The 12,046-nt window shown below is 42.8% G+C and overlaps 1 protein-coding gene across 12 annotated transcripts in view; it reads left to right on the forward strand.

Moving 5' to 3' along the window:
• Positions 1 to 12,046, forward strand: part of ppfibp2b (PPFIA binding protein 2b) — an 89,887-nt gene that overhangs the window by 74,557 nt on the left and 3,284 nt on the right. For 4 of the 12 annotated variants that reach the window (XM_078948192.1, XM_078948193.1, XM_078948197.1 and 1 more), the window contains 10 exons: positions 2,237 to 2,366; positions 2,436 to 2,555; positions 3,644 to 3,794; positions 4,056 to 4,167; positions 4,249 to 4,337; positions 4,450 to 4,572; positions 4,888 to 5,013; positions 5,097 to 5,285; positions 7,315 to 7,509; positions 8,632 to 8,935. In XM_078948192.1, the coding sequence (XP_078804318.1) occupies positions 2,237 to 2,366; positions 2,436 to 2,555; positions 3,644 to 3,794; positions 4,056 to 4,167; positions 4,249 to 4,337; positions 4,450 to 4,572; positions 4,888 to 5,013; positions 5,097 to 5,285; positions 7,315 to 7,509; positions 8,632 to 8,778 (1,382 nt within the window). In that variant the 3' untranslated portion in view covers positions 8,779 to 8,935. Of the gene's footprint in view, positions 1 to 137; positions 171 to 1,605; positions 1,639 to 2,236; positions 2,367 to 2,435; positions 2,556 to 3,643; positions 3,795 to 4,055; positions 4,168 to 4,248; positions 4,338 to 4,449; positions 4,573 to 4,887; positions 5,014 to 5,096; positions 5,286 to 7,314; positions 8,202 to 8,631; positions 8,936 to 10,474; positions 10,679 to 11,703; positions 12,008 to 12,046 lie in introns of those variants that run through there. The other 8 variants (XM_078948196.1, XM_078948199.1, XM_078948194.1 and 5 more) reach the window with 6 other exon arrangements.

The raw sequence follows: 12,046 nt of genomic DNA on the forward strand, positions 1-12,046 counted from the left end.
GCTTTTCTAGGGGTTGAAAACTGCTGAGCTGATTTCTGAAAGTTGTCTAACTCTTTGTGGACTAACAGCTGCATCTGCTTCCGTCCTCCCTCCTCTTTCTGCTTTACCTTTAAACGCTGTTCCCTGCTTGCTGTCAGTTCGCTGCAGGAGTGCCAGCGCTCCAGTTCTAGGTACTGTATGTGCTCACAGAAACTCAACACTAACATGAGTTTAGCTCCTGTCGTTGCTTTCCTCATGCATGAAGACGTGTTTGTGAGTGAAACCTCCTTGCAGTAGAGCGTCAGGTTCTGAGTTTTAAAACATGATGGGTTCTTGGTCTGTAAATGGTTGCAAAAGTGCTTCAAACAAGAAAGGAAGCATTCATGAAAAGCTTTAGGTCCCATATTTGCTGGTTTTTGACTTGTTTATCAGAAGATGAACAGACCAACTCTGAGAAAGTTACTTTATATAAAAAAACACTCTGTTAAGAATGTTTTTAGGTGATTTTAGAATGATCATTTGGATTTTTTTCTGATGACATGTGTGAAGAAAATTACATTTAAAATTGCATTTCTGAGTATTTCTAAGCAGACAAAAAATTCTGATCGTAAAAGAGCTTGTTTGTGATGAAGAAAATACACTGGGTGAGCCAAAAGGTCCCTGCGCTACAAAAAGAGAGCTCTTAAAGAGATACATTTCTAATGATCTGCTGCTGCTCTGCAGAAACTGTCCTAGAAAAGGCCGTTTTTTATTTTATTTTACCTAAAAACAACAAAATCATAATTAACCCTTGTGCTATCCTATGACCCCACCCTTCCATTGAGGTGTTCTCCCTACCATGACAAAGGTGGATAAAGGTGGAAAGATTTCATGTAATCCATGGACACCAGTGAAGATCACAAATCATTGTAGAAAAAAAGGTTCAGAGCTCTGTCTAGTGGGTCTAGATGACCCAACTCCCAACGTTAAAGTGCCTAGGATAGCACAAGGGTTACAAGATCAACTGAGAACGCTTTGAAAATAGATCAAAAGATGACTGGAGTGGATGAAGAGAATCACTGCAGTGGCCTTGCACACACTGTTGTGGTGTGGTATCATTTTAGCTAATAAAAAATAATGTTTTGTGCTTTAAAACGCTACAAACATTGAAGTAATTCTGGAAAAGGTGAACTTTCAGGTCTTTCTTCAAGCTCCCTGCTTTGCAGTAGAATGACTTGTCATGCAGTCATGCATGCATCTATTGTAGTTGAACTTCCATCGGTCATTTCCTCTTACAACACTTGTGCGCCTCAGTGGCCAGGCTTTCTGACCTGTTGGTCAAAATCTTCAGGGAGTCCAGCTGACTCTAGTATAAGCTCCTAAATAAATCTGACAATTTTCCTAAATATCATGACAATTGACCAATCTTTTGATGGAACGCTTCCTTAAAGCCTGACTTGATTTCATTCACTGGAAACTGAGCGTCTTTGAATGCACCGTCCCGTCATCTTGTTTGCATGGCACTTTGAAATCTAAACCTTTTTTTCATCCTTTTATTTAAAGGTTGATGAGTGTTAATAATGCTGGTCTCTTTTTTTTCCTTCTTATATTATGGCTCTCCTCGTTTACTAACCTTTTCTGCTCCAGGATCTCCAGGAAAACATGACCTTTATGACACTGGTGGGTAAAAAATACAGACAGATGAATGAATGTTGAGAGCAAAGATCATGAAATGCTGCATGTTTAAAACCTTTGTCTAACTTTTACTTTCCCTAAAACACCCGGGGGGCCTGTACAATGGCGAAATGGTCAGCGCTCTGTCATTACAGCATTAAGATTCTGGGTTCTTTCTGTGTGGAGTTTGCATGTTCTCCTCTTGCATGTGTGGGTTTTCTTCCTTCTACAGCCAAAAGTTGTAGAAGGAAGAAAAGTGCCTTGGACAGCACAAGGGTTGAACCATATGCGGCTCAGTTGGCCTTTGCTGGCTGGGTTAGATGTAGCTACAATTTTCCTTGGAAATTGCTTCTCAATTACACAAACGTGACCAAGGAATATTTTGTAATATTGATAAAAGTCATTGGCAGCCTTAAGACTGTGTTGAAATACATAAATACAGAGGATATTAATCACTTATCCCACAGATTACTTTAAAACATGTATTTTATTCTGGTAATTCGGGATCAAATGCAGAATTCTATCCCGTCAGTGTGGGACAATGCATTTTATGATCATGTCTCATAGAAGTGCAGCTTTTCAGTATCTCCTCTTTTTATGTCAGAGCCCTCAGATAAGCTGGACATGCTGTCTGACCACTCCCCCCTGTCCTCCGGGATGGACTCGGGCCAGCAGTCTCCGGTCTCGCCGGAGAACCGGAAGACCCACAGAGGCATCAGGAAGCTCTGGGGGAAGTACGTCTTTGTAAAGCTGCCGCATATTCCTTTGTGTTCTCCAAAACTCAACAATCCTTCTGTCTCCAGGATTCGCCGTAGTCAGTCTGGCAGTCCTGTGCAGATCCATGACCAAGAGGGGGGAGATTTTAAGAGGGGGGGCTTCAGAGCTACAGCCGGACCAAGACTTGCCCACTCAGGAAAAACCAGGTTTGCTTCTTCGTGTTTGGAAGGAATATCTGTGAGTTTCTGCGGATGCAAAGCTTCTCCATGATTGGTGCATCAGCACCTTCAGTCACTTCTATCAACTGTATCACTTGAACCTTTTTGACCAAAGTGGAGCAAGTCTGCAGAAAGTTGCATAACAATCAAAGCAGTCACAATTCCAAAGCTATGAACAGACTTTTATTAAGGAAATATGCAGAGAAACTTCATAAATGGTATTTATCAGTTCATTCCACGAGGCCCATCCTTTCAAATTCACTGAGTTGGAAAAAAAGTTATGGGTGGGGAGCCAACCCTTACCACCGGATGTGGTCTTTCTTCCAAAGTCACCAGATGCCCAGGAGCAATATCGTTTAAACCTTTTTCTAATAGAACAGGTGAAGACATTGCTCTTTTGTAAGAAAGACCTTGAGATGATTTTATGTTACCTTTCAGATTCCCACTCTATTGTAAAAGCAAAATGACTCATTTATCATAAGAAAGACACTCTTGTTTTTGAATTTTCCCCTTTGTTCTCTAATCTAGGGGACCCCCACCCTTTTTAGGACACAGACCACTTTTAAGGGCCTACATCGTGCTATTCTTAAACTATATCCATGTACAGCATATAATATTACTTTTGGCACCCTAAAGAATACATTTTTTATGAAATAAGAGTTATTTTCTTATTCTGAAGGAAGTTTTATTTTGGAAATCTACTGGATTCTGTCTATCTATGATGTACTCTTGACGCTTGTCAAGTCGTTCTCCTCTGTCATGTGTCTTAAGCACATTTGCCTCGTTCTTACAGAGGCTGCTCCAACCGCTAAATTGAAAGCCTTTCAAAGTTAACAAAAAGAAAATGTTTTAGAAAGTTTATTCGGGAGAAAGGAGCCAAAAGATTAATGTTACACGTATACTGATAATAAAGTTGCATTCACGGTGGATTCAGGTTGAGAGTTTTTGGCTTGAGGTCTTTAAAGAAAACCAAACTAATATTTCCTGATTAAAGGGAGTGATGCTCCCCAAACATGATCTAAAGTCTGAAGTCTCATTTAAAACACTTATTTTCTGGTGTTTGTTTTTCATGTCAGAGATCTAAAATTGCCCTTTTCCAAGTGGAGCGTGGATCAGGTGTGTGACTGGCTGGAGGACATTGGGTTGGGTCAGTATGGCCTCTTTGCTCGGCGGTGGGTCAGCGGCGGGCAGACGCTGCTCTCGGCCAGCCCCCAGGACCTGGAGAAGGTTTGTTTTTTAGCACTGAACAGCAGCCGTGCTGCTCCACCTGCACGCTGCCGCTCACATCTTCCCTAATTCCACCTGTCTGATTCTTGTGGTCATCCGTCTGTCTGCTTGGAGTTTAGTCACGGCTGTCTGTGCTTCTCAGGCAGCTGTTTAGTCTCGCCCTCACACCCCTTCTGTCTCTTCCATCAGCGCCGTTTCAGTGAGGCGGTTCACCCTGACTGGTCTCTTCAGGTAGACCTGATGATCTTGCTTTCTCTGCAGGAGCTGTCGTTGAAACACCCCCTCCACAGGAAGAAGCTCCAGCTGGCCATCAGGACGCTCACAGGAAAGCAGCCCGAGAGGTCGGCGGAGCTCGACTACATCTGGGTCACACGTACGAAAACGCACACAGACTCTGACTGAAGTCCAGCCTAAAGTGCTTTCTTATCCAATCTGTGGTGGTTCTGGGTTCCAGGCTGGCTGGACGACATCGGCCTTCCTCAGTACAAAGACCAGTTTAGTGAGGGACGGGTGGATGGACAGATGCTGCAGTTTCTCACTGTGGTGAGTTAGTAAACAGAGCTGAACGTCTAAATGCTTTCACTTGGGATTAACAGAAGAGAAGATCCAAAATTTGTTTTTTCATCCATTCTTTTTGTTTTCCTTTCCATCCTAGAATGACTTGTTGTTCCTTAAAGTGACGAGCCAGCTGCACCACCTCAGCATCAAGTGCGCCATTCATGTCCTCCACGTCAACAAGTTCAACCCCAACTGCCTCAAGCGTAGGCCTGGCAATGAGGTACCGCCCAAAAAAGGAACAAATAATGCTGTTTATTTCAAATCAAAACCTTTTTGAAACTCTCACGTTAAATTTTGAATGAAAACTATGATAATGGGGGATTTTGTCTTTCCTGCCACATTATAAACAGCCTATGTCGTTGGCAATCTCAATGGTGATTTCAGAAACTACTATAGGTTAACATCCGTGGGACACGGACATTTTCACACCTTCTCTGTGAACTTTAACAGTTTGGTTGTTCCACTCAGATTTAAACAAGACTTTAAAAAGTCTCTGTAAATGTGCCATCATGTCAATAATGTATTTGTGTTTCAGAGCCAGTTTACTCCCAGCGAGGTAGTCCAGTGGTCCAACCACAGAGTCATGGAGTGGCTAAGATCTGTGGACCTGGCAGAGTATGCTCCTAACCTGAGGGGCAGCGGCGTGCATGGGGGGCTGATTGTGAGCACATCCAGTGGCACAGCTATGTCAGCCAGAAATAACAAGCCCAGAAACAGTGTTTGACCTCATGTGTCGTCCAACAGATGCTGGAGCCTCGCTTTAACGCAGACACTCTGGCCATGCTGCTGAACATTTCCCCTCAGAAAACGCTGCTGAGGCGCCACCTTACCACCAACTTCAACAACCTGCTGGGCGAGCAGGCTCAGCAGGAGAAGAGGGAGTACACCGAAGCGCCTGGGTACTCTCCTCTGAACATCACAGCCAAAGTCAAGGTGAGGCGGCAGAAACCGGAGCAAGGACGGCACCATGTTCACTGACTAATGTATGAGAACTAACCCAAACAAGGCCTGTCAGGTCTCAGTCTGTGTGATCCAGAAGAGCCAAAGAACAGGCGGGAGCAGCCACAGTCTGTCACTCCATGTTCAGTCAACAAAAAGGGAAGTCTTTGTGACTCCACTTGAGCTCCTCTTTGTTTGAGCTGCCCTCCCCTCTTAAGTTTGTCCGTTCTATCCCTGTTTGAGTGCAGGATATCCTTCTGCCAACAAACAGAAGCTGCTTCACTTAATGAACTGCTGGACTGGAGTGGGTTTGTTTGGAGAATGGTTCCTCCCCCAGGGCTTTCCGTCTTCACGAGCACGTCAGGCATTTTGTTTGCATGCTTAGCCGACATGCTCATGGAAGCTGCAATCTTTCCCCTTACTGCTCACATGAAACTGGCCTCCAGTTCCAACGGCTTCTGCACCCGATGTGCCGCCGTGTGTTGTGTTTGTGTGCAGAGAAGGTGCACAGTCACACAGCAAAAGATCATCCATTACAATGTGGATATTTGAGTCAATAAACTGTCCCGAGCAACACTTTTTAATGGCTGTTTGGACCTTCCAGCTCTTTGCGGTGCCTATTCTTGCACTGCTGTGACCCGTGGGAACATTTATTTATAAAACTGTCTTTGATCCTGTCCCACCCTGGACCCCCAGGTCCATCCCCCAGCCTGTTTTTTTCAGCTCTCCCGGACCTCTTTGCTGCTGCTTTAGGTTCTCCCAGTCTGCTGAACTTTATGCAATATTTGAAGCTTTTTTTAATTGATTTCCAACAAGCATAAAACATTTGAATATTTAAAAGAACAGAACTTGAATCGGCTGAACATTCTCATTCCAAGACAATTAAAAGGAGATCAAATGAGCTGAAAATACCAGAAGAACCAATGGAAGATTCTCAGCGTTTAACCGATGAAAGACTGGGATGTGAGACATCTTCAGTTTCACTTTTCAGGTTAGATCGTAAAGACAGAACACACGATTCACAATTCTAGACGACAAAAAAAAACGTGTTTTTTGCTACAAAATGATGCTTCAGTTTGATTGAATATTTATTAGCTTGTGATGTTTGGTCCTAACCCCACCACTCTCCTGCTAAGAACACAGACGGCTTAAAAGGAGAAGCCTCTTCTGAGAGATGGATGTCTTATAATCGGCATATGCAGACTGACAGCTGGCGCCTCCTTTATACATGTGCATGTGCGCTTCTCAGATGCATGTATGCACTTCTGCCTGTGTGTTTCAGAGATGGAGTAAAGCCTCTCGTCAGGCCTCCTGGTTGGTTTTATGTTTCAATGATGAATTTGGGAAACAGCCTTATGTCCCTGTGAAGCTAAATGCCGATGGAGCTCTTTGTTTCCACTGATGTGTCAGAGTTCAGTTTTAGAAGACACTCAGTTGATATTAACTACATGTTTCTCTGAAAAAACACTAGAAAACAGAACGGGCAGGTGCTTGAACTCAGTTTAGAGAAAACTGGATCATACCTGGTGAAATCAGACGGCTCCAGGTCCAAAGGATGAATGATATCAAAGCAAATGAAATCTCTGTTCCATAAACTTGTTTCATCCATTTGCTGTCCAACAAAGTTTCTTTGGTATTAAGTAGATGAATAACATAGTGTGAGTAGAGTTGAAAATGTTCCTCACATACTAACATTAATAACTGAGGAATAGTTGCAAATTTAAACAAACATCCCAACAAAGTGAATAAGCTATTAACTGATACTTAAAAATTCATTAGTAACTAATTTATTAATAGCTTGTTTATGATATATTACTACTTATTGAAGGTATAAATAATAGTTAACAAGTCATATATAACTCACTAACAGCTTGTTAGCCATCTATAAGGTACATTTACAAATCCTCAACAAACTGGTAACTGTTATAGAACTCATTTAAAATTCATTTAATAACAGTTTCTTAATATAACGGATAGTTTTTATAAAGTGCAACCAAATATTTTTTCTCCTCTTTCCCCGCAGCCGAAAAAGCTGGGCTTTTCCAACCTGACGCACCTGAGGAGGCGGCGGTCGGACGAGTCCAGAGATTACGTCTGTCCCATGGAGTCGCCCACATCTCAGTCAGGACAGTCTGCGGCCAACGGTGTTCAGGTGCGGCCATACGCCGGCTTCAGGGGCCTGAGTCCCATCCTGGACCGGGAGCCCGCCAGGGACCAGGTGGGGCTTGAGGACAGCAAAGCTGACACATCGCAATGACAACACACCTGACCACAGCTGACGGACGCCGCGTCAGCCCCATCGACAGCTGTGCTGTCGCCCCAATATGCTGTCGGCGCTGCTTCTTTGCCTCCTTTGCTTTCCGCCCACAATACCCCCCCCCCCATCCTGCTCCCTGAAAGTACCCCACCTTGTGCCTTACTCTGACTCCCCTGGCTGCAGGGAGCTAAGACCTCAAATCCAGCACACTTTGAGTCAGGCGCTTCACTAACCCCCCGTCTCCAAACTTGTGCCATGACCCCCCCCCCTCCCCCCCTCCCTGACCCACAGGAGAGCTTCTCCTTTCTGGATTACAGCAGTAAACATGGACGCCAAACAAATCCAAGCCATCCACTCCTCAACACTCCAGGATTTTATCCATCAGATTTGCATCATTTTGACTTTTCTAACTTCTTTGACTAAAACTTGTGCAATATTTGCACAGAACCCCAGAGGGACTGTATTTATTATTTATGTATTAACTGTGCAGATGAAATGTGTTTTGTTTGATGCTCATGATTTTTCTTTTTTTTTAATCATCATTTACATAACTATCCGTAAGAAGATTTTTATAGCGGAGAAACTCTGCAAACAGAAAGATTGCATGTATTCATGTGCAGGCGAAAACATTTAATAAAACACAGTTAAGTGTGTCTGTGGGGTTTTTTCTGAACAGAAACCATCTGTAGGAAAGTGTTTTGCTCCTATCAAATGTACCTCATATTTCATTCCAAATTTTGTTAAAAACGTTATTTTTGGATTACCTGCCATGTTTGCTATGAAGACGACCACGTGAGTCTGAAACGGTGCATGCCTGGTTAACCTGCATCAACCTCTAACCTGCTTTCTTCATCATTATCTTCACTGTCATTCGGCTGTCACACCCTCTTCACCCATGATGAGCTCGACGGCTTCCCATTAGAACAGCGGCACGCCTGTTCTGATGGGAGGCATACAGCGTCAGCTCCAACCACTGTCGCCCAGCGCGCCAGCACCTCTGGGAGACGCATTTCTAGACGCATTAATAACAATTGTGGTTTGCTGAGATCAGCGTGACTGTGACCCACCGTGTGTGTGTTGCAGATGGTCAATGCAGAGCGCACCATACTGCAAATAGAAGCTTTGTCTGAAAGCATCAACAACCTTACAGTAAGAAGCAACAACACATACACTTGTGCACATTACAGAGGAAGGACTTTTTGCGTGTTTGAGTTGGAATGCATTACATGATGGGGATTACAATCTGTTTATACAGTCAAGGGATGGGGACCAAAATACGGAAGTCCATGTAAAGGACCTACAGTATATCATGCTTTTCTTAAGCCTTTCAGAGTAAACTATATCCATGTTTATGTGCCACATTAAATAACCAGTTTTTTTAAGGAAATCTGAGTTTTTTTCATTTTCCTACCCCGAAGTAAGACAACTCGATCTCTGAGGCCCCGCCTTTCACTCCGTGTGGGTGCCGCCCATTTCCTGACATCAACGTAGAGTTGGCCTCGGCAGCGTGTCTGCGTCTCACCCACGAAAACAAAACATCCAAACTTTTGTAAAGACTGATGTGCATATTGTGAAAGTAAAAGGAAAGTGTTTTAGCAGATCACCGCAAGCTCCATGGAGGAATACTCAGAAATACATAAACCCATCAAATTATCACTTTGGGGTTGTTTATAGTGAGGAATGAACGTTATATTACACTTAAAAGCTAAAAGAAAAAAGATTTTTCATGATGTAGGCCGTTAAAAATAGTTTATATAGCAGTTTTAAAGGTCCCTGTGCAAATTTCGGTATTGGCACAAAATGTATGTTTTTTTCATCTCGTTGAATTTGGGAGTTTTGATCACTGGGGCTTCTACTGAGCGTGTGTGTGTGTGTGCGTGTGTGTGTGGGTGTGTGGGTGTGTGTGTGTGTGTGTGCGTGCGTGTGTATGCCAGGATGATGAGGAAAAACTTTAAATTCAATTGACCTTAAGCTTTTCTATAAAGAATCAAAGTATCGTTTATTAAACAGACACAATGCAAATACTCTAATTTGACACTAACATCATGTATCTCTACAATCCTACCAAGTATTTGGTTCTACATTCATGTCAAATGAACCTTTTAGTTGGTAATCCTCCCCTGAAATAGGACTGTTTTATGTAAAAATACATTTTTTGGGTAACATTAAAGGTCAAGGTGTGGAAGCCGCAAACGGACTGCCTTCCCCCTCCATTTTCTTGTGATAACTTTGTTTTCTCATGATATTGCCATATACCCACCCCCGATTTTCTCATGGTAAGGTCGTTATCCTGATAAAACAAGTTTTATTCTCACGATAGCGAGACCATGAGACAGTATGTCTCTGCGCAGCTGTAACTGTAACCTTCTCCTCAAATGACTGATTTAAATGTTGTGTATGATCGACAACATCACCACAATCAGACCATGGCTAAAGTAATCAATGATAAACTGAACAGTTCTTCTGGTGTTGGACCTTTTCTCTTCCAGCCTTGTTTTGTAGAAAAATTTAAAAAAAAGTTTAATTTGGGTCAACACATAATGACATTTGTCCTCCAATGATGATGACATCCACTATCACATTATCAGGAGAAATGTGATAATAATAATATTAATAATGTGATAGTAAATGGGCAAAAACGCAAAAGCAAGGTAAGCCGTTGTCAGCTGCTGTATGAAGGGCATAAAAACAGTACTGCTCCGTGTAGGAGTGATTCATGTCAATAAGAAGTTTGATTCTGGCGTCTCACTGTACACACAAACTCTGAAAGAGGTCTGAATTAAGATTCCTCTGAAAATAAGGAGTCATTCTATCTCAGGAGATTGTTTTCCAAAGTGTTCATTTGTCCAGAATTTGGACAAACATACTTGGTGGAATTGTCGCGCTGTAATCCCAGTTTCCCACTCCCATAATGCTTTGCCTCCAGTACCTGCTGAGCCGGGACGAGCTGCGTAAGGAGCTGAGGCGGTCTCGGACGGCGCTGGTTTGATGGAGCCGTGAATGGTCTCAGAGACCTGCCGCTGATCCGGTCTAACCCTGCAGCGTGGAGAAACTGCCACAGGAGCCTCACTGCCGCACGCCTGCATTCACTTCAACTTACCAGCCTCTCTCTAAAGACTAAACCACCATTCCTGCTTTCCTAATCAATCCACTCTTAACTACGTATACTGATCAGTGTGTGTCTGAAATAAGAAGTCCCTCTACTTTAGCTCTTCCATTGCTCAGGATTGTGTTGATTTTTTCATCATGGGCAGATGCACAAACAGAGCAGACATGACAGAGGTGTTGGTCTCCATGTTTTCCTTTGAATAATTCTTGGTATGACCATTTTTCTAACTCCACTTGCAGATTTTTTTTGCTCATTTAAAGAATATTTATGTTTTATGAAATTTTGAACATGGACGCCAAACAAATCCAAGCCATCCACTCCTCAACACTCCAGGATTTTATCCATCAGATTTGCATCATTTTGACTTTTCTAACTTCTTTGACTAAAACTTGTGCAATATTTGCACAGAACCCCAGAGGGACTGTATTTATTATTTATGTATTAACTGTGCAGATGAAATGTGTTTTGTTTGATGCTCATGATTTTTCTTTTTTTTTAATCATCATTTACATAACTATCCGTAAGAAGATTTTTATAGCGGAGAAACTCTGCAAACAGAAAGATTGCATGTATTCATGTGCAGGCGAAAACATTTAATAAAACACAGTTAAGTGTGTCTGTGGGGTTTTTTCTGAACAGAAACCATCTGTAGGAAAGTGTTTTGCTCCTATCAAATGTACCTCATATTTCATTCCAAATTTTGTTAAAAACGTTATTTTTGGATTACCTGCCATGTTTGCTATGAAGACGACCACGTGAGTCTGAAACGGTGCATGCCTGGTTAACCTGCATCAACCTCTAACCTGCTTTCTTCATCATTATCTTCACTGTCATTCGGCTGTCACACCCTCTTCACCCATGATGAGCTCGACGGCTTCCCATTAGAACAGCGGCACGCCTGTTCTGATGGGAGGCATACAGCGTCAGCTCCAACCACTGTCGCCCAGCGCGCCAGCACCTCTGGGAGACGCATTTCTAGACGCATTAATAACAATTGTGGTTTGCTGAGATCAGCGTGACTGTGACCCACCGTGTGTGTGTTGCAGATGGTCAATGCAGAGCGCACCATACTGCAAATAGAAGCTTTGTCTGAAAGCATCAACAACCTTACAGTAAGAAGCAACAACACATACACTTGTGCACATTACAGAGGAAGGACTTTTTGCGTGTTTGAGTTGGAATGCATTACATGATGGGGATTACAATCTGTTTATACAGTCAAGGGATGGGGACCAAAATACGGAAGTCCATGTAAAGGACCTACAGTATATCATGCTTTTCTTAAGCCTTTCAGAGTAAACTATATCCATGTTTATGTGCCACATTAAATAACCAGTTTTTTTAAGGAAATCTGAGTTTTTTTCATTTTCCTACCCCGAAGTAAGACAA

This window comes from Oryzias latipes, chromosome 6, assembly GCF_053564925.1.
Source record: "Oryzias latipes strain Hd-rR chromosome 6, Olatipes_Hd-rR_3.1".
Lineage (NCBI taxonomy): Eukaryota > Metazoa > Chordata > Actinopteri > Beloniformes > Adrianichthyidae > Oryzias > Oryzias latipes.